At 41.1% G+C, this 19529-nt stretch overlaps 1 protein-coding gene across 1 annotated transcript in view; it reads right to left on the bottom strand.

The window, feature by feature from the left end:
- LOC124606514 (homeobox protein EMX1-like) overlaps positions 1–15107 on the bottom strand; it is a 322260-nt gene extending 307153 nt beyond the window's left edge. The window contains exon 1 of the mRNA XM_047138497.1: positions 14168–15107. Coding sequence (XP_046994453.1) covers positions 14168–14825 — 658 coding nt within the window. The 5' untranslated portion in view covers positions 14826–15107. The remainder of the gene's footprint in view (positions 1–14167) is intronic.
- Positions 15108–19529: the final 4422 nt, after the last annotated feature.

The raw sequence follows: 19529 nt of genomic DNA, 5'->3' as shown, positions 1-19529 counted from the left end.
CTGTTTTATTTTTGGGCGGTAACTTTCTTAATTACACGTATTTTAAAATTACAAGAAAAACAAAAGACTGTTGTTTATAAATATCGTCAAACAGATCTCGATTATTACCATACTAACAAACAATTCGAGTCGCTACGCTGTATCAAACAAAAACAGCATTACCTAGGTCTACACCATCCATAGTACCTACATCCTGAAGTCCAGTGATAGTAACAGATGAGTGATACAAACAACGTGTAATAAATTATTCTTCACTAATTAAAATACTATTATTTGTTCGTGGTATTTCTGCAATAAGTATTTGGTTCACAACTGCCGAAATATGGTTCTTAGTTATATTCACCTGAAGCCATAACTTAGAGAACTGTCAAGATAAAAACAAACGCAGAACGTATTCATGCAAACATTATGCAGAAACCTCAAACGAAAACAAGGAGGAGATTTACGCCAACAAAAGTCTATGCTGAAGGGTGTAGGACGAGTAATACGCCCAGTTTCACTGGCTGAAGGTAGTTTCTTTACTCGAGCACATTTGTGTCTCTTCAGGAGATTTATAAGTTACATGTGTTGTTTGGTGGAGGATGACTGGAAAATAGTTACAAGACTTAGTGTTGCTTTCGTGTTGTTAATATTGAAAGAATGTACGCTGTCACCTCTTCTCCATTTGACGAGTATATTCCGGTGCTGAAAATTTCTCTCCTCGTCTGTAAGCGAAATGGCTAGCATCTCGTCGAGTGGCACCGTAAGGCAAATAAAGAATAATTAAATTTTATTAGGTTTAGAAAGCAACAGCAGCACAATAAACCGGTTTTAGATGTCACAGAAAGGATTTGAGCATCCTTACCGGGCTTTACTGTCGCAATAAGAAGAAAACGCATAAGCCAAATATGCATGTGTCACAAATATAAAATTTTGTATTCATAATTGGAAGCAACTAGTTTAAAATGTTATAGTGCTCATCCGGTTTTTGCTTTTCTTTACTCTCCCTTTGCCGACAGAGACAATAGCTCTTACGGTTACCTCTCATGTTTTCTTCTAAATAGTAAACAACTGGTGTATTGTACTTGTGAATGAGGAAACAGTGCTACAACTAAAAAAGGTGCATAAGACCTATCCACCTGTAACACAGCGAGTTGTTAATAATCCATTCATATCTCGTCTCTAACATCTTGTAACAGGTCATCGAGAGATAACAAAATTTTTCTTTCGCAGAACAAGTGCCCAATCCCACCAACCTGCTACTGATCAGGAAGTCACAGACCTCGAAATGCATTGTGCGCGAAAAATAAAATTAAATGTGATTTCCACCAGATTTCTTACCCTAAATCGTCTCCAAAGCAACTAAGCTGGTACAATACATCATCCCTAAATATGTCGTTTCTAAAGGGATACTAAATCCCAAAATCATATCAATGTGGTCAGTTAGTCAGGGTTATGAAGAAAATGTGTTTTCTTGTTTCTGTAGGGGCACAACCTGCTCCTTTCAGAGAAACGTCACACAGCAATACTGCGTGTAGGAAAAAAAGTTTTCGCTTTCGCAGAGCTTTTAAATTTCTACCCGCATGTCTTCTTGTTACTGAGTTGCAGTACCTAAAGCTACGTCGTACTCACATCCGCTCTGATTTCTCATTGTGATCTCACAGTAAAAATCTATTAGTGCTGGACGTGATTGTCACACAGGAAAACTCTCAGTCAATTGTCATGTTACTATTCAAACAACTTAAACATGTCACTATACTCATTTCAAACGTTATAGGTCACGTAGCAAAAGTCTAATATCATCTCGGACAGACTATGTTCATAAAACAATAAACTACTGCTGTGACAATCTTCCACATTTTTATTATCAGATGTCCACGACCAGAGTCTACAGTGACAACTCTAAAAATACTTCACGCTAAAGAGAAAATATATGACACAAAAAAAATAAAAATCATATAACCAAACTTTCAATTCTGAGTACTTTCAGCTGCAAACCATTCAGTGAATTAGACGCGCGATATAGAGAGGCAGCTTCGTCGATACACGGACTGTTAACCAAGTAATTCTATACCTGTTCCATTACGCTCGTTCTGCTTCAAATAAATTACCTCCGGAAGGAACCCGCATTAGCTGATCAGGGAACACAACTTCATCCGACCCCGCGAGATTTCAGCTACTAATGACCTCTACTCCCAAGGGTCGATGACTAACAATTTCCATATTCGAAACGTCGGAAAAAAATCACGGACTGCTCAATTCTCGTTGCGTTCTCACCTTTTGACAGTATTTACACTTTTTCCACCCCGAAAATAATGGTTATAAGCACGTTATTATGTTACAATTAGAACTATTTTTCTAATGAACTTAACAATTACATCCGAAAAAACTGCATGTTTGGCATTAGCAAGAATCACAAGAATATTGCTAACACACAGTTAAAAAGAACGATGTTGTAATTTATTGCAAATGATACCATTTCCACAGGAAAGCGAAGTCACTTACTTCGAGACAACATGAAATCTATTTTCGTTTTGCCAAATACTCTCATTGCAGGTCTGTGTGAATCAGCATACCTACTATTATCTTTGTCATTACGATACAACACGAACAGAAAACACTTAGTTCAGTAAACAGATAGATTAACTGACAGTTGGGAAGTGTTAAATGGCTGAGCAAATATGATGAACGGTGACAAAAAACAGAGAAGTGAATGATCACAGGGGACTCTAGCTCTTATCAATAATTAGAGTATTTATGAGTCGTTTCGGAAGAAGTTAACAGAAGATCAACGAGTAACAACACAGTCCACTTTTGGGGTATTAGCAAAATTTTTTCTGCGTGAGAGACCAGCCTCGAATCGTTGGCCACAGACAGATAATAATTTTTGGTTTTCTGCACCGAGGACAACCGCGCAGTGTGTTTTTCATACTGTCGTATTTGACCCCCAGTCACATTGCGATGCACAGCATCACATCTGCTGCACAGTACAGTTATATGATGAACCACAATCCTACGGAGAATTACCACCGAGGATATAGGAAACAGACAAGATAATTTATGTATCGATTTCAGGCTAAATAGTACAGACAATTACAGAGGAAAAGAGCAGTCAACACGTTGAACGAAAAGATTAATGTATTTCTCCTTCCATCTATACGATGAACCGACAGCGAACACGTTGGTGGAATATAGATATGGAAATTAAGTAAAAAGTTATTAGCCTTGCTATCACATCTCATTATGTCATCAACAACGTAACCATGTAGAAAGTAGTTATTTGGCTTGCTTCTTTAGGGCGACGTCATAAGATAAAAAATGAAATGTATTGGAATATAGCTGACAACCAAATAACGAATAGGTGTTTCTTGTAATAACAGCCCAGCAGGATAAGACGCATCAAAGTCATCTAGTCGGTAATACTGTTCAAGTTTTTAGGGGCTGGAGGTTGCTGAGGCTCTGTCATAGAAGCAGTTACGAGAGTTTAATATTAATATTATTTGTATGACATACTCTGCACCTGTGGTAGTCAAGCTGGTCCCTGCCGCAACATTTTCATTTGGTTTTCTTACAAATTTGACGTAAAGTATTTGATAGGTAACCGTTATTATACGCTTTAAATTACTGTAATTCTGCTTTATAATTTTTATAAAGTTACTTCCCTACTTCATGAACCACCATTACCATGGATCCAGCGGACGGCTATAAAATTTTACTATGAAAAGAAATACAAAAGTGGGTTGTGGGTTAAAAAGGTATTCCACCCCTGCTCTACACTGATCAGTTTTCATCTTTATATTCTACAATTCTCTTCAGTCATAGATACGTCGTATTAGATTTCCGTTCAAATATTTATGATACTAATTATAATCTGTGGGGATGTGTTAAATTCTTCAGCGCAAGCCTATGTCCACAGGGTTAATTTCAAAGACTCTCTAGAAATATAATTTCACTTCACAGTTCTTTATACTTAGATTCTGAGTCTCGGGAACGACCGAAAACCACCATCAAAGAGCGGCAATGTATTGCTTATATGTTAAGAAAACAATAACAGTTCAGGACATTGAAGACAGACGAGGAGAAAAATTAACTGTAACACTTGAGAGGAGATTTCAGTGAAATGTGGTCTTTAAGACGCCGAAGAAATTCTGGCGCTTGGAATAACTGTTATTCTGAGAAGACGGAATTACGTATTCGAATTGACTGAATTTAAAGTGTAAGAATACTTCTTCGTCCTCCACGTGTAGCGTTACTACTTAATATGTGAATGTGAAAGACTGAGCAAACAGGACATTAAGAAATATAACAAAAGTATCTCAGATCACTTACAGGAAAGCACACGAAATCTGTAGGAAGTTATTGAACAGGGAGCCAGGTAAGTTAAGAGAAATATTGATCGTTTCCCGTTTGACAATGACAGTTGCAACTGTTGGCGCGTCGATTGTGTACTAAACAAAAATGTTTGAATAGTCATGTTTCAATTTCCTCGCTATCTCCGTAATTAATTTAAAACGCTAAGTTGATAAACGTTCCTACACTGCATAACAACAAAACTGTGTAACTTTGCCGCAAATGTCTTCATCTATCTGAATTGAGTCAATCCGGATCCACATTTATTTTCATTTTTGCGAGCTGTATGAAACTATTATATAAGAAACATGATCCCAGAGTGCACTAGGAACAGTCGAAGACTGTGTCTACTTTCTAACCGCAAGCTAGAAGAAAAGGTAAGAATTTAAAAGTGGCAGATACTAAATTAGATCGGCTGTAAGACAAAAATAAGCAACTGTCAGTTAATGAGCCATTTAAATAAATGTGACAAACGGCCGAAGAAATTTATGGAACGTGATGTAAATTTTGCTTCAGGCTGTTCTTTCTCACTAAATAGGTGGTATTATAACGTAAAGCTGCCATATTTGTTTGGAACAATGTGAGAACGAAATAAAAATGGAAGATGTACCAAAAAGTTATGAAAATCGGTAGCATATGGAAAGGGAGCCTTGAGTAAAATACAAAATTACTGACAAAAAGAACAGCGGAAATTTATCTGAGAAAGAGATTGTGAAATTCTTTCTTTGGTGTGGCGATTCAGAAATTTTGACAACAGGGACAAAAGAGGGGGAAGATGTGGAAAGCCTTGACAAGTGGCATCGCAGAATAACGGGAATAATAAATGGGTGGAAACGGCAAGGAATGATGAAGTGTTTGAAAGAGTGAAGGACACTAATTCTCCTGGAGAATAAAGATGGAAGTAGATAGGAGGGACATACTCTAAAGAAAAATTGTTTGCAGAACGTTGCCGTTGGAAGAAACATAGATAGAAAAAGAAACGCAGGTAGAAGTAGATATCGTGGATTTGAGGATATCTAAGCAATAGCAAAATAAACAACAAAGAACAGGAAATCGCGGGGAAATGTTCTGCGAATATTTATATGTGAAGACGATTATCAGTCATAAGCGTTTTCCGTTGTAAAATCAAGTCTCGAATTTGAATCGCATGTTCTTTATCCCAGCTTCAGAGAAAAGTACCTTGAAATATTATTCACTTACTAATTATGTCGCTTACTTAAGCGGTTGTGATCACACAGTAAACACAGAAACATGTAATAAGAACGTAGTATCGCATGAATTTTAACAATAGGAGCGTAATTACACACTGTTATAACTTCTTTACATTAATAATACTACAGTCTACTGAGATATGCATTTTCTTTTCGACTTAATGTCGTTAGTTACGACTAGGTCATATTTTCCAACTATTCGTCTGCAGTCATTAACGGAGAATATCGTTAGTTGCTTTTACGATAAGGAATCGATAGTAATTAATCATTACCGGTTTAATTCAATGAATTATTCCTGTGCGTAGGTAAATAACATCCATTATTTTTTGTGTACATCTTCATGGCGCGCTATATCAATCCATATGAATCGTTGAAATAAATTGATCGGATGACAATGGAAGCTGTATTTGTTGACAGTAGCATCTGTGTGAACAATGTGTTTACTGTTTCCTTGCGATGGACGTCAGAAACTTTTTTATCAAGGGTAAAAAATGTGAAACTACTAATTACTAACTATTTGTCTACAAACCAATAGATCTTGATACTCTTTGATTACTAATAACGACCCTCTACAGCAATCGACTGACGCTGGTTTCAGAGAAACTTGAAATTTATCGTGGAACGCAAATAGCTTATGTTAATGAGGATTACATGACTTCTAACTGCGTGTCTCCAGCTTAGGGAAATAAATAACTCCCCGCAATTAGCATTTTATTTTCCGACAAAACGCCATTCAACATCGCCGATGTAAACCATATCCTGACATCATAATTACACTGATCGATGAAGACACTTAGAAGACGCTTATCTACATTCACAAAAGTTTCAAAATGCGCTTGCCGGACAATGGGCCTGATGGAACACCTATTGTCTGTGAATGTTTGCGACGAAGTATTAATAACTGTGTCACTCCCCTCTTAAGAGTACAAGAACTGAACAAAATAATTGTTTTCGCTGAAATACTCATTTAAAAAAAAAATTTCTTCTGTGGGATGTATGTCAGTGTTTATTGCTCTTCAGTTCGAGTTCTACAACAAATGTCAACTATTTTTCCTAAGAAATTGAAATTAAAATTAAAGTTACATAGCGACGGACCAAGGCTGGAGAGTAAGTTCCAGAAAACTAAACGTTTAAAGAGATTTTTGTGTGAACAAGTGCCTCAAGCAAACAGTCTACGATAGGGTCTTTGCAGCAATACTGAAATTTCTCCTTTGCAACATGTTTTTCGTTGTGCTTATCTTTTTCTGTACTAAAATGCCGACGACCTTATAATTGTTTATTGTAGCGTTTTTCGGGTAAATGGAATTACCCTCACAAACGGCACGATAATGTTAGTTTAGAAAATATATTTAAGTAGATTCTAGTACAACACAAATAGGAAACAATTTTCATCAAGACGAAACACCTATGATATTTAGTTCAATGTTTTAAATAGATGTGCGACATAATAACTATGTAGATGAGAGCGTAGCATTACAGCTACCGTTTTCGTTCTAAGAAAAGCAAACAACACATGCAAATCTTCAGGAAGTTCGTACAATTTTTCTTGTATTAATATCTGATTTCTAGGAAGAATAAACAGATGTACCACTTACGCTGTGTTAAAAAATAAAGTTGCAATGAACTTTTTTATATCAACATTAACTCCTTTATACTGATCAGCAGCTTGCGAACGTCAGAAAATAGAGGAGAAATACTAAATTGGTTTAGATGGCAGTAAAATAGGACGAACGCCACTGGAAATTTATTGTCACGGAGTGTTTTACTTACAAGTAGCACATCTTAACGGCTAGCATCATCATGAATAAAATATACCACGTACTTGCAGTGAACCGAGTAATTCAATACGTCACTTGGCGTGAATGTGTTCGCAAATCACCGCGTGCCGTGAAGAAATGCGAAACGACAAACAACTATCCGATGAATGAAGTTATCCGTTTCATCATCAATGCTGAGTTCTCATTACATGGTCCGCCTGCTTAGCTGAATGGGAACGTGTTTGCCTACCATACAGGGGGCCCGGGTTGGATTCCCAGCCGGGTTGGAGACTTTCTCCGCTCAAGACGGACTGTGTGTTGTGTTGTCCTCAACATAATTTCATCATCATCGGCATGCAAGTCGCTAAACGTGGCGTCGGCTGAAATAAGACTTGCAACTCGGAGGCCAAACTGCCCCGAATGGGGCCTCCCGGTCATCAATGTCACACGATAATTTCATTTCTCATTACATGTATATTAGCAGATAAAAGTTTACGGACGTTTCTTATCGATGAGAAAGTACTGCCGGGATTTTTACAAGTAGATCAGTAATTGTTTCTTCTAAAAACGAGAAGAATCGCACAGTAGTAGATGTAAAATTTATTAAAAATTGTGAATGACTAGGCAAGAGCAGAATTATTGGAACAGCAGATTCTACATTAACAGACTCTACCTTGTTTAATTGTACACTAATTCCTTCCAATAGTGGAGTACATTCCTGATTAAAGAAATCAGCGGAAAGTGTGAGTTGTTACGAGGCGGTTATAATATCTTCATTTTCGCATACACACAAAATGTCTAACAGCTTAGAATGCAGACAAATTATCGTGAGCTATCTACTCATCGATGGTAATACACAAATGATTTTCTTGTACGAAATTCCGAGATGTTGTTTTGCGGATGGTTGGCTAAAATTAATGTCGCCTAAAACTGTTTTCCCAAAACACTCTCCCAGCTTTAATAACTTACAGGTACATTGGCAGTCTACTGGCGGTCGTCGTTATCTTGGCGTGGACAGGAACTGCACTTAGGACAACTGGCTACGCCTTGACAACAAGTGCTTAATTTACATGGTTAACAGCCTAACGCTGCTGAAATCCTGACGCCTTATATCATCTGACATTGACAACCAATCTTCGATCAACATAACGGAGCGCGCAGCTTCTTTCAATAACCCATAATTATCACCAAGCTCAGCACTGTGTGACCAAAAAACGCATGGGTCCACAATATCATTATCTCTAAAGATCTTTGCTTTTCTGGCAATGGACACAAATTTATTAGTTCCACACTTTCCTAAGAAATTTTATCTGTTCTCTTTCTTAAGGAGAAGTCAAAATACATACGTCTTCCGGCTGTATGTCACGACGCAACGATTAACAACGCCTTGAGCGCGATAAGGAAACCTGAAGTGATTTATCAACAACAAGATAAAATGAAAATACATTTACATCGCATTGTAGACGTTTAGAGAAATGTGACCTGAGATAAAGGATATTCCAGTGTAATAAACTTATTTTTAAAAAAAAAAATCGCTGATAATATTCAAGACTGGAGAGGTTCAACAGTCAAGCTATTGGCAAGCTAAATCATCCTCCAAAATAGTTACTTTTTTTAAATAAACGTTATGACTGTAAAATTCTGTAGTGATAGAGGTAGTGAACAGCAGCATGAAGAAATTCTGGGCGGATAAAAAGAAATATTCGAACACTTAAATTCTTTATGCACGACTAGGCCGAAAAATGCATCTCTACAACACTATGTTTCACTGTTCACTTGTCGTCAAGCAATATGAAGCTTCGAACCTTGGCTTATATCAAGCGACTTACTATATTGGCTGACAGTATTAAAGTAACTTACTATATTGACTGACAGTATTAAAGTAACTAAAGAGAATGCGCAAGCAGTGTCGTAGCAGAAAAAGTTAGAAACAATATTTAGCCTGAGACCCAAAGCTCAAAGTGTAAATAACAGTTCTGAGACCCCCCGCATGAACACAGCGGTCCTGTCAGGCGCTCTTGTATTTGTGTGATGTATTCAGAAATACGGCAATTTAAACATTATTATACTGAGTATTAGCAGCTGCAAACACGGCAGAAGATAAAGACTCCTTCATATGAAAGAAAAAAAAACTATCAACATAATCAAACATACACGGACACACTTGTCCGTAACTATTTTATACAAGACACTGAAACTACTGAGAGTCACAAATATTCTGTATTATGAGTCTCCCAATTAAAACTTAAGTGGGAGGTATATAAGAGTTCCAATAAGTCAACAATTTTCTTCGTAATACACACTGGTCGTAAATGGCAAAATATGGGTAGAACATGAACTATTCTAGTAAAAATATCATCCCGAAGTAATCGTTAAAGTCACTCGTATAAGAAAAGCCAGTAATGACAAATTTATTTTGATTCAGTGGTCAAACATCTGTCTACACTCGCAATTCCTAGTAGCTTCTAGTCCACATCTCACATTCCTACCCAACACTGCGATGAACATTTTTAATAATTTCAACTAGTTATTTTACGATCAGTAAAGGATTCGCTTGGTTAATGTTATCGTATGTTATCCGAAATACTTTAACGCTAGACAAGTTTCTAGTCATGTACGCTTTTATACCGTGTAACGTGAAGATGTATGTTTGGCATACTTCCTTTAACATAGCGCAGCTGTTTCTTTGTATGACAGTGGGTATTAATGTTTATATTGTCTTGTTATGCTTTAGGAAAATACGACCTGTTTGTGTAACAGAAGATCAGTCAGTATGCCAGTGACAAAAATTTAGACATTTGTAGAAAAACAATTCTCATAATTTTAGATTTATAAGGCGAAATGAGTAAAGGGTACAATAACATCGCATATGTCGCCTGAACAGCAAATGAAAGCAATAAGTGTTTAAACACGCAATTTGAACATTGTTATACTGAGTATTACCAACTGCAAACACGGCTTAAGATAAAGACTCCTTCATATGAAAGAAAAAAAATTATCAACATAATCTAACTACACGGACACACTTGTCCGCAAATATTTTATACAAGACAAAAGTCAATACTCGGACATCACTACGGAACCTCGATGTACATTCTTACCATACACTAAATGTAATTGTGCTACACTTTTGTGCGGAAATCACGTTTTCTAAAGTTGCATGTTCTTCTGTAGTATCTAAAGAAATTCGATAAACGTATTAAAACAGTACAGGTTATCCAGGTTCACGTGCGATAACACCACGGGCAACTCCAGGATATCTGGAGAATGTAACCGTACAGAAGCTAGGAAAATTCTTTTCTACTACGTAGATGTATAATTAGACAATGAATAATGACATTGGAACGGTTTCTAGGTTCTACCGTGATAAAAGAAGGGGAAAAGATAAGTAATTAATCATGCACACACGATCGCTCGTTTTTTTGTAATCGATCATTATTACTTAAGCTCACTCTACGTCCATCATTCTTATAATGCGTTAGATGTAGTTGTTGCAAAAAAACAATGTACGTGAAAAATTACGTTTTTGAAAAACCTCAATGTTGCAGAATAGCTGTATGTCACTTTATTAAAAATGCCTGTCTAAGTCAAACAATAGACCACCCTCTGGTATAAGAATGATATTAATTACAGGGCACGCGTCCAATCACGATCCATTGTATGTATATCAGGGTAATGTATTACTTGTATAAAATTTATAGAATGCGGGAAAACAACTGATTTATACCTCAGATAACACATTAACAGGCCGAAGCGCATGTCTAGACGGAATGGCATATTATAAACGATTGTATGCGGTACTTTCCTTCCCGTTACAACTGACGGCCAAACCAGTACAGTAGAGGTTACCCGCTTGTATTTGGCAGAACAGTAGGGTGGTGTACGAAAGAGAAAGAAAAAGGAGATAGAGTTTAACGTAACGTTCACGACGAAGTAATTGCAGACGGAAATAAAAAACAAATCACACATACACAGAGAGAGAGAGAGAGGGATAGAGAGAATGTTCGAGCTTCGGTCATCAACGACCATCATATACAATACGAATGGAAGAACTTCTGAACGAAAACAGATTGGTCCTAATTGTCATGGTCATACTCTGTCCAAAAATTTACAGAATCCCGTGTACCTAAACCTACAACACGTTTGCGTGTTTGTTGCGTTCGACCATTCAGATTCGATACAAGTGCAGAAGTGAAAATAATCAACTCAGACTACTTATTAGTGAATTTATGTAGAAGGGATGATACCTTCAGCTGTATTTTCTAGATCTTAATTTATATGCAATCGATTTCGGTGTTACAATGCACCATCTTTAGGCCCCTCTATGATACCAGGTGATCATGTGAATACCGGGTAGTCATTCCAGCAGGGGATAGAAAAAATTGACGTTCACTACGCTGAACTTTCTATCCTACTTCTGATGTTCAGCATAGCGGACATTCATTTTATAGACAGTCTACGAGAAGTACAGTGGTGATTACCAAGTAGCCACATGGCATGGTATGATAGAGGGGTCTGAAGATAGTGTAATGTAACACCGAAATCGACTGCAAACAAAATGAGGACTTTTTCATTTTATCCATTAGAAAATGTTGATTAAACAATGGTTTTGTTTAAGCAACAAATCCTTCTGCTGCAAGTCCCGATTTTATTTTCATTTATTTCGTGCACAACAAGCTTAGGGACGTAGGTCCCAGTTTCAAAAACGTTTTCGTATATTATGTCATTTATGCGTGATAGTTTCGATGTGTGAGGTGCTACAATTTTGTGTCACCGTGCTGTATAAGAATGCCCAATTCCGTAATTAGTGATCGATCTTTCCGTAGAGTTAATAGTGAATGTGGAGGAAGAAACGTTTACTTACTACAGGAAAAACATAGGTAAAATTATTTCAGATCGATTATCAAAGGTTCAAATAAAACAATTATCAGCGTCTGTCACTCTTTTTATTTCATTCCAATACGCGTTTCGAGAAGTTAAACTCTCATCTTTAGGTGGAACAATGATATTATGTTACATTTTTGCTAGCTGGATACGACCAGTTGTTTGTTGTGGTTTCATTTTGGTACAAATACGCGTAACAGGTTCATTATTAGCGTAAATGGCATCAGTATTATAAATTTTAAATGATTATAGCGTTACTTACAATTTATTCCAGTGCAGAGAACCCCGTGGGTCGTCGGTTAATTAAGTTAAAAATGTATATTTATGACGAACCGCAGGGTCCTGTGCTCTGCAACAGATTGTAGCTCTATCACTGTTTAAAATTCATAATCCTAGTGCAATATTACGTAAACACTTGCCTGTTATAACCTTTTGAACAGATAAGAAAAAACAACAAACAACTGGCTTCATTCAGCTAGCAAAAAAAAAAAGATAATATGATTGTTCCACCTGAAGATGAGATTGGGATGACACAAGAAGACTGTCTGGTGGAGATAATTGTTTTATTTGAACATTTATTGTCATACACAGGCGCAGTTCCTTACGACAGTCCAACACGGACGACATGAGATCGATCATTAATATTACAAAACTGAGTGTGTTTATACCGGGTGATAAAAAAGTCAGCGCAAATTTGAAAACTTAATAAACCACGGAGTAATGTAGATAGACAGGTAAAATTAGACACACATGCTTGGAATGAGATGGGGTTTTATTAGAACAAAAAAAAAGTATTGCTAGACGCGTGAAAGATCTCTTGCGCGCGTCGTTTGGTGATGATCGTGTGCTCAGCCGCCACTTTCTTCATGCTTGGCCTCCCAGGTCCCCAGACCTCAGTCCTTGCGATTATTGGCTTTGGTGTTACCTGAAGTTGCAAGTGTATCGTGATCGACCGATATCTCTAGGGATGCTGAAAGACAGCATCCATCGCCAATGTCTCACCATAACTCCGGACATGCTTTACAGTGCTGTTCACATTATTCCTCGATTACAGCTATTGTTGAGGATTGATGGTGGACATATTGAGCATTTCCTGTAAAGAATATCATATTTGCTTTCTCTTACTTTGTTACGCTAATTATTGCTATTCTGATCATGAAGCGCCATCTGTCGGAATTTTTTGAACGTTTGTATTTTTTTTTTTTTTTTTTTTTTTTTTTTTTTTTTTTTTTTTTTTTGTTCTGATAAAACCCCATGTCATTCCAAGCATGTGTGTCAATTTGTACGTCTCTATCTACATTATTCCGTGATTTATTCAGTTTTCAACTTTATACTGACTTTTTGATCACCCGGTATATTCCAGGCAAGAGGAACGTGCAGCATCTGACACATGAGAATGAGATTTCCACTCTACAGCGGGGTGTGCGCTGATAATAAAACTTCCTGGCAGATTGAAACTGTGTGACGGACCGAGACTCGAACTCGGGACCTTTGCCTTTCGCAGGCAAGTGCTCTACCAACTGATTGGGTAGCTCAGTTGGTAGAGCACTTGCCCGCGAAAGGCAAAGGTCCCGAGTTCGAGTCTCGGTCCTGCACACAGTTTTCATCTGCCAGGAAATTTTACATCGAAAAAATTCACACAAATAGGATAAATACCTGTACACGAGAAACACGCTTTGAAACGGGTCGTGTAAGAAAGAAATGAAAATAAAATCGTGACTGGCAGCAGATAAAGTTATTTTACAAACAAACACAAAGCCGATGGTGTCATCCCTACTACGTAATGATACACAGCTGGCGTCCCACGCTCTGTTGGAAGACGCTGAGAGGTTCTGCACAACCAGAAACGTCCTGTCAGGTGTTAGAAACACATCGCACTTGTACTGGTGTCATACACGTCACTCGTATCCGGAAAGCACATGTTCATTCTTGGCGGCTATCTACGTAATACGAGACAAGTTGAGGCGACACTGCGGCGGACGGTACCTGCGGGGAAGCGGTGCGGGAAGATGCGGCCGTGCCTGGACAGCAGCCAGGGGTACAGCGGGTAGGTGTCGCGGGGCGGCACAGCAGGTGGGTGGTGTGGCGCGGCGAGGTGCGGGGGCGGCGGCGGCGGCCCCGGCTGGTGGCCGTGGTGCTGGCCGTGGTGCGCCAGCGCCGCCGCCAGCCCGGCCGCCTGGAAGTGCGCCGCGGCCAGCGCCAGCGGGTGGTGCGGGGGCGGCGGCGCGTGCCCGTGCGGGTGGCCGTGCCCGTGGCCGTGCCCGTGGCCGTGGGCGTGCAGGTGCGGCTCCAGGTACAGCGTCTTGAGGCCCTCGAGGCCCGCGGGCGCCAGCGCGCTCGGCCGCACCAGCTGCGGGGGCGGCGCGGGCGGCGAGGGTGCGGGCGACGCGCCCGCCGACGCCGGCGACGACGTGGCCGGCGACGCGGAGCGCCCGAAGCGCGGGGGCGGCGACGCCGAGCTGCCGCCCCCGCCGCCGTCTCCGGCGCCGCCGTGGCCGGGCGACGAGCCGGCCGGGCTCGCCGGCTGCTGCTGCTGCTGCTGCTGGTGGTGCGTCGTTCCGCCGCCGACGATGCTGTCGATGCTGAAGCCGATCTTGGGCTTGGACGGCACGGCCACCACTGGCGTCGGTGCGAGAGGCATCATGGCCGCGGAACGGTACGACTCGGGCCGAGCTCTACTCTCCGTACGGCCTTCAGCACCGCTCCCGCATGCTACGCCGCTCCGTGTCCACAGCTCGCACACTGCCAGTTCACCGTACAGAACGCTGCTTCAACTGCACGCCGCACTGAACACGTACGCACCCATCGGTATCAGTCGCGAGAACACACCACTAGCTGGAGAGCGGGCGCATGATTCCGGGCGAATTGCGGGTCCACGCCGATACGCGCCGCTGTGCGGGGAGCTGCCGTGCTGCTCGTTTTGCGCGCCCGTCCGCGACTGACGGCCCCGCCGCGCCGCCGCCTCCGTCCTGCCCCCTCCACCTGTCCCGCTACTCGTCCCCGATTGGCCCATTACCTCTCGCCCTGCCCCTGATGAGCCGCTAATGGCGCGGCGCCATTGGCCCGCCGCCACTTAGCGCTACGGGGTGGCCGCTCCTCCTCCTATTTACACCACTCCCACTGCCGGCGCGGGGGCGGAGCTCCGCTTGGCGCTAGCTTTAATTTCGTTGGCAGTCCCGCGCCGTGCGTGACCTGCGCCACGTGCTCCACCGCCAGCCCCGCCTCTCGGCAGGTCCGAGACTGCCGTCCGAACTTCGCACCTCCTTAATTCGCGCCGCTAACGCGCCTAATTACTCTGCTCGTGAACCTCACAAAATCTGCAACTTCTCTTCTGCGACGGCAGCGCGGTGCGGCGGCTGCCGCGAGAAGCTCCGTCAACATGGCGCGAGCGTCGTGTATCGTCGGCGGGCATCTCTCGGCCGTATTTCACAGCCGGCGCATCCGCCCGCAGAGTGCGCCAGCGTGTGTAGCGTGTACGCAGTGTGTTTTACTCGAGAAACCCGCTATTGAGAAGAAGGATGGCGTGCCGGCCCCTGTCTTTTACCTTTAATATTTATCGGAGTGGCGAAAAGAAAAAGGAAGAGCAGTGTCCTCCGCCACGCGTGTAATGATACTTTAGAAGCGTTCCGGCGAGACAGCCGCTCGGCTGCGTCCGTTCTTCCCCCCGGGCGCGATCAGATAGCGGCGGTGAGATTGCCGGGGCATTATACTCTCAGCACACAACACCTTGCCCACGATTGTTTTACCGCCCGGCAGCTTATCTCCGATGTGAGAAACGGCCTCTTGCCTCTGCGGCACTTTCGGGCCGTCTGTGAATTTAACTTCTCCTTTGGGCTTCCCTGACCCCTTTTCATTGTCAGCTCTACGCAACAAAAATTCCATTCCAGTATTGTTTGATAGACAATGCTGTCAACCACTTGCTTATTAATAGACTACTCTTCTCGGTAGGTTTGTCTGGTGCACACGTGACTCTAATGATGGCTAGTTGGCGACTTCACTTGAAAAATGCATTTCCAGCCTCGATTTTAATTCATTTATTACGATCGCAGCGTTGCTGATTCATTGGTTCTGAACCGTTCTTCCGCCACGCGCAGCAATTTTTAACAAAAACAAACTCTATGCCGTGTAGCGGGCATGTCATTGCGACATGCTTTTAAAACAGTTGCTGGAGATATGTTCCGTGTTTGCAACTAAATGAAAGGCAGTTTGTTTTTTGCCATACGCGTTTCGTTTCTTTTACGTATGAAACATATCCAGCGGCGCGGAATACATGCTTGTTTTTATGTATATAATAAATGCATTACGTATTTGTTACAGCTGTGTTAATATGTTACGTTTCCTCACGTCACTCTCGTGATTTTCGGGTTAGAAACAACTGTTGCAGCACAAGTTTCGTGAGATTGGATCATCGTTTCGTGTTACGTACGATTTCCAATGTTAGCAGCTCAGGTGTTCCCTCCTGTAGATGAGTTCTCTAGGTCTTCATACTCCAGATGACCGGTTTTCGGCGTTTTCTCGCCCACACCTGAAAAACAGGACAGTGATATATATATATATATATATATATATATATATATATATATATATATATAGTGCCGGCCACTGGATATGCTTCATAAGTAAATGAAGCGAAACGCGTATGGAAAAACAAAACTGCCTTTCGTTTAGTTGCAAAGACGACAAATACCCCCATGAATTTTGAAGTAACAGAGGAACGACAGAAAACGGAAAAAAATATTAGCGAAATGATTGCAACCAGTCGCAGATTTCAGAAAAGCGTTTGGCAATTTGGTGATACACGACTACAAGTGCAACTTGAGTCAAAATCTACTGCACGAGGACAAATAGCACAGATGATTCTTCATTTATAAATAAATAACAAATTACTGTTTTCAGTTGTTGGTGCCGCGCTGCTAGCATATATTTATCGAAAATCAGACTGTGCCACTATCAGATGCTATGAAAACTTTTGCTGTCTTTAAGAGTTTCGACTGCTAGTAAACATCATCAGACACAAGCAGTTTTTCGATTTCGATAGCTGTGTAGATATACACATGATGTTCCATCCAACTTTATACAACATAACAAATACGGACAATGTTAAAATTCCACCCATCCGACTTTATGCAACATACCCAATAGGGACAATGTTACAGTTCCACATAGTTATGAGTTCTTTTTTTTAACATTATTTAGAATGGAATGGAACAATATACGCCTACATAATGTTACAGCGTATTTGACTATTATAGGTACAAACGAAATGGGCGAAAAGAAGACAGCGAAACAAGGAAATCGATCTAACATGGCTCTGCGAGCAAGTGTTTTCCCTATATGATGCAGCTATGCACAATTGCAGTCATGCCAGTTTTACAACACTGCCAATGTCTAATCTTCTCGAAATACAAGTGAGGAGTAACTTTCAAGGAGATAAACGGCCCTCATTTGATTCTGTCATCATCCCGGATACCAACAGGTAAGTAAGTACTGGTGAATAGCGTTTGGAAAAAGATGTATCGGTTGTGGCTCGTCAGTAGACCTACCAATCCATCCTGTTGGATTTATGTGTGTGTGTGAGGGGGGGGGGGGGGGGGAATATTTAAAAGCTTCAGTGTATTCCAGCCCTGTTTTAATGTCGATGACCTCCGGAGTACATTGTCACTGGTTGTCAATTCATCCGGAACACACCTGAGAGTTTTGAACGTGTACGGGCATCTATGCCTACCCCCACAGGAACTGTAGCCACGTGGAATGCTTGTCGTAATTAGAGTATCCTCAGTTGCATATCTGCAGCCTGAACCCTCGCATATAAGGTGTTCATGTAGCGTGTTATGTCGTGATACGTCGTATCGAGAAAGCCACTGGTTTCCGGACTTACACCATCAGCGGAAAAGTTTCGAGACCGCGTTAGTAAGAAATAGAAGAAAGTTGAGATGGTGGTTTTAATGCTTCCAGGTGTTCTACAAAGTCTCCCTCCCCAACTCCCCTCTCCCTACCCGTACTTGAGTACAACGCGCAGAACGTTTATACATCCACATCAAACTTTCAGACAAGTCCTTCATTGGGATGCTGTTCAACAAGCGCGTCGCATTGGTGTAAATGTCGGTTATACCGTCAAAACGTTGACCACTTCACGTGAATTTCTGCAGTTTGTTGTAGGATCGCACTGATAGCGACAAGGCTCTTCACCCGTGACTTTTCCCCCCCATAAAAGAACTGTCCGCGCTTTGCGTTTCCATCAAGTCGCGGCATCTGTGTACGCGTCATTGCTTTCGTTCGAGGGTCAAGGCGTGCGGGATAAACTTCGCACAAACTTTTCTCTTCTTCAAAACATTCTGGAGAATATCTAGAACACTTGGTTTAGAGAGGCAGCTCCACTGCGGTTTGTGACACGACAACGTTGACACAACCTACTCACAGCTGACTGATCAACTGCACTTCCGTTGTTTACAGTTGTTAGTTCAAGCTACCACCGTAGTTACTGCGCTGACGTCGCTTGTAAGCCAGGAATAAAACCATTCCCGGAACATTTTGAACGGACGGTGTACATTTATTAAAATTAATTGCTTGTTCATCTACATCCACATCTACACCTACATCTACATGGATACTCTGCAAATCACATTTAAGTGCCTGGCAGAGGGTTCATCGAACCACCTGTTATTCCAATCTCGTATAGCGCGCGAAAAGAATGAACACCTATATCTTTCCGTACGAGCTCTGATTTCCCTTATTTTATCGTGCTGATCGTTCCGCCCTATGTAGGTCGGTGTCAACAAAATATTTTCGCATTCGGAGGAGAAAGTTGGTGATTGGAATTTCGTGAGAAGATTCCGTTGCAACGAAAAACGCCTTTCTTTTAATGATTTCCAGCCCAAATCCTGTATCACTTCTGTGACACTCTCTCCCATATTTCGCGATAACACAAAACATGCTGTCTTTTTTTTTTTTTTTTTTTAACTTTTTCGATGTACTGCGTCAGTCCTACCTGGTAAGGATCACACACTGGGCAGCAGTATTCTAAAAGAGGACGGACAAGCGTAGTGAAGGCAGTCTCCTTAGTAGGTTCAAATACACTCCATATCCATACACGCACTACTATTGAGAAACTACGGTACTTGTGTCTAATGATTATTAGTAACAACCAGGGGACCCGTGCGAAACTTTCGCACTTGTATAGTTTTAAATAATGACAGTTTTGGAATAAGTATAGCCATTGGGATAAGGGTAGTTGTGGGAATGAAGAGAAAACATCTTTAAAAAGAACCGAACGAAGCGAAATAATAATCACGAATTTATGACACATCCTTGTATATACATTTCCATGGGTCCACAAATGTGTTTTGCA

The sequence above is a fragment of the Schistocerca americana genome, chromosome 3 (assembly GCF_021461395.2).
Source record: "Schistocerca americana isolate TAMUIC-IGC-003095 chromosome 3, iqSchAmer2.1, whole genome shotgun sequence".
NCBI lineage: Eukaryota > Metazoa > Arthropoda > Insecta > Orthoptera > Acrididae > Schistocerca > Schistocerca americana.
This window is presented reverse-complemented; position numbering and strand designations above follow the sequence as displayed.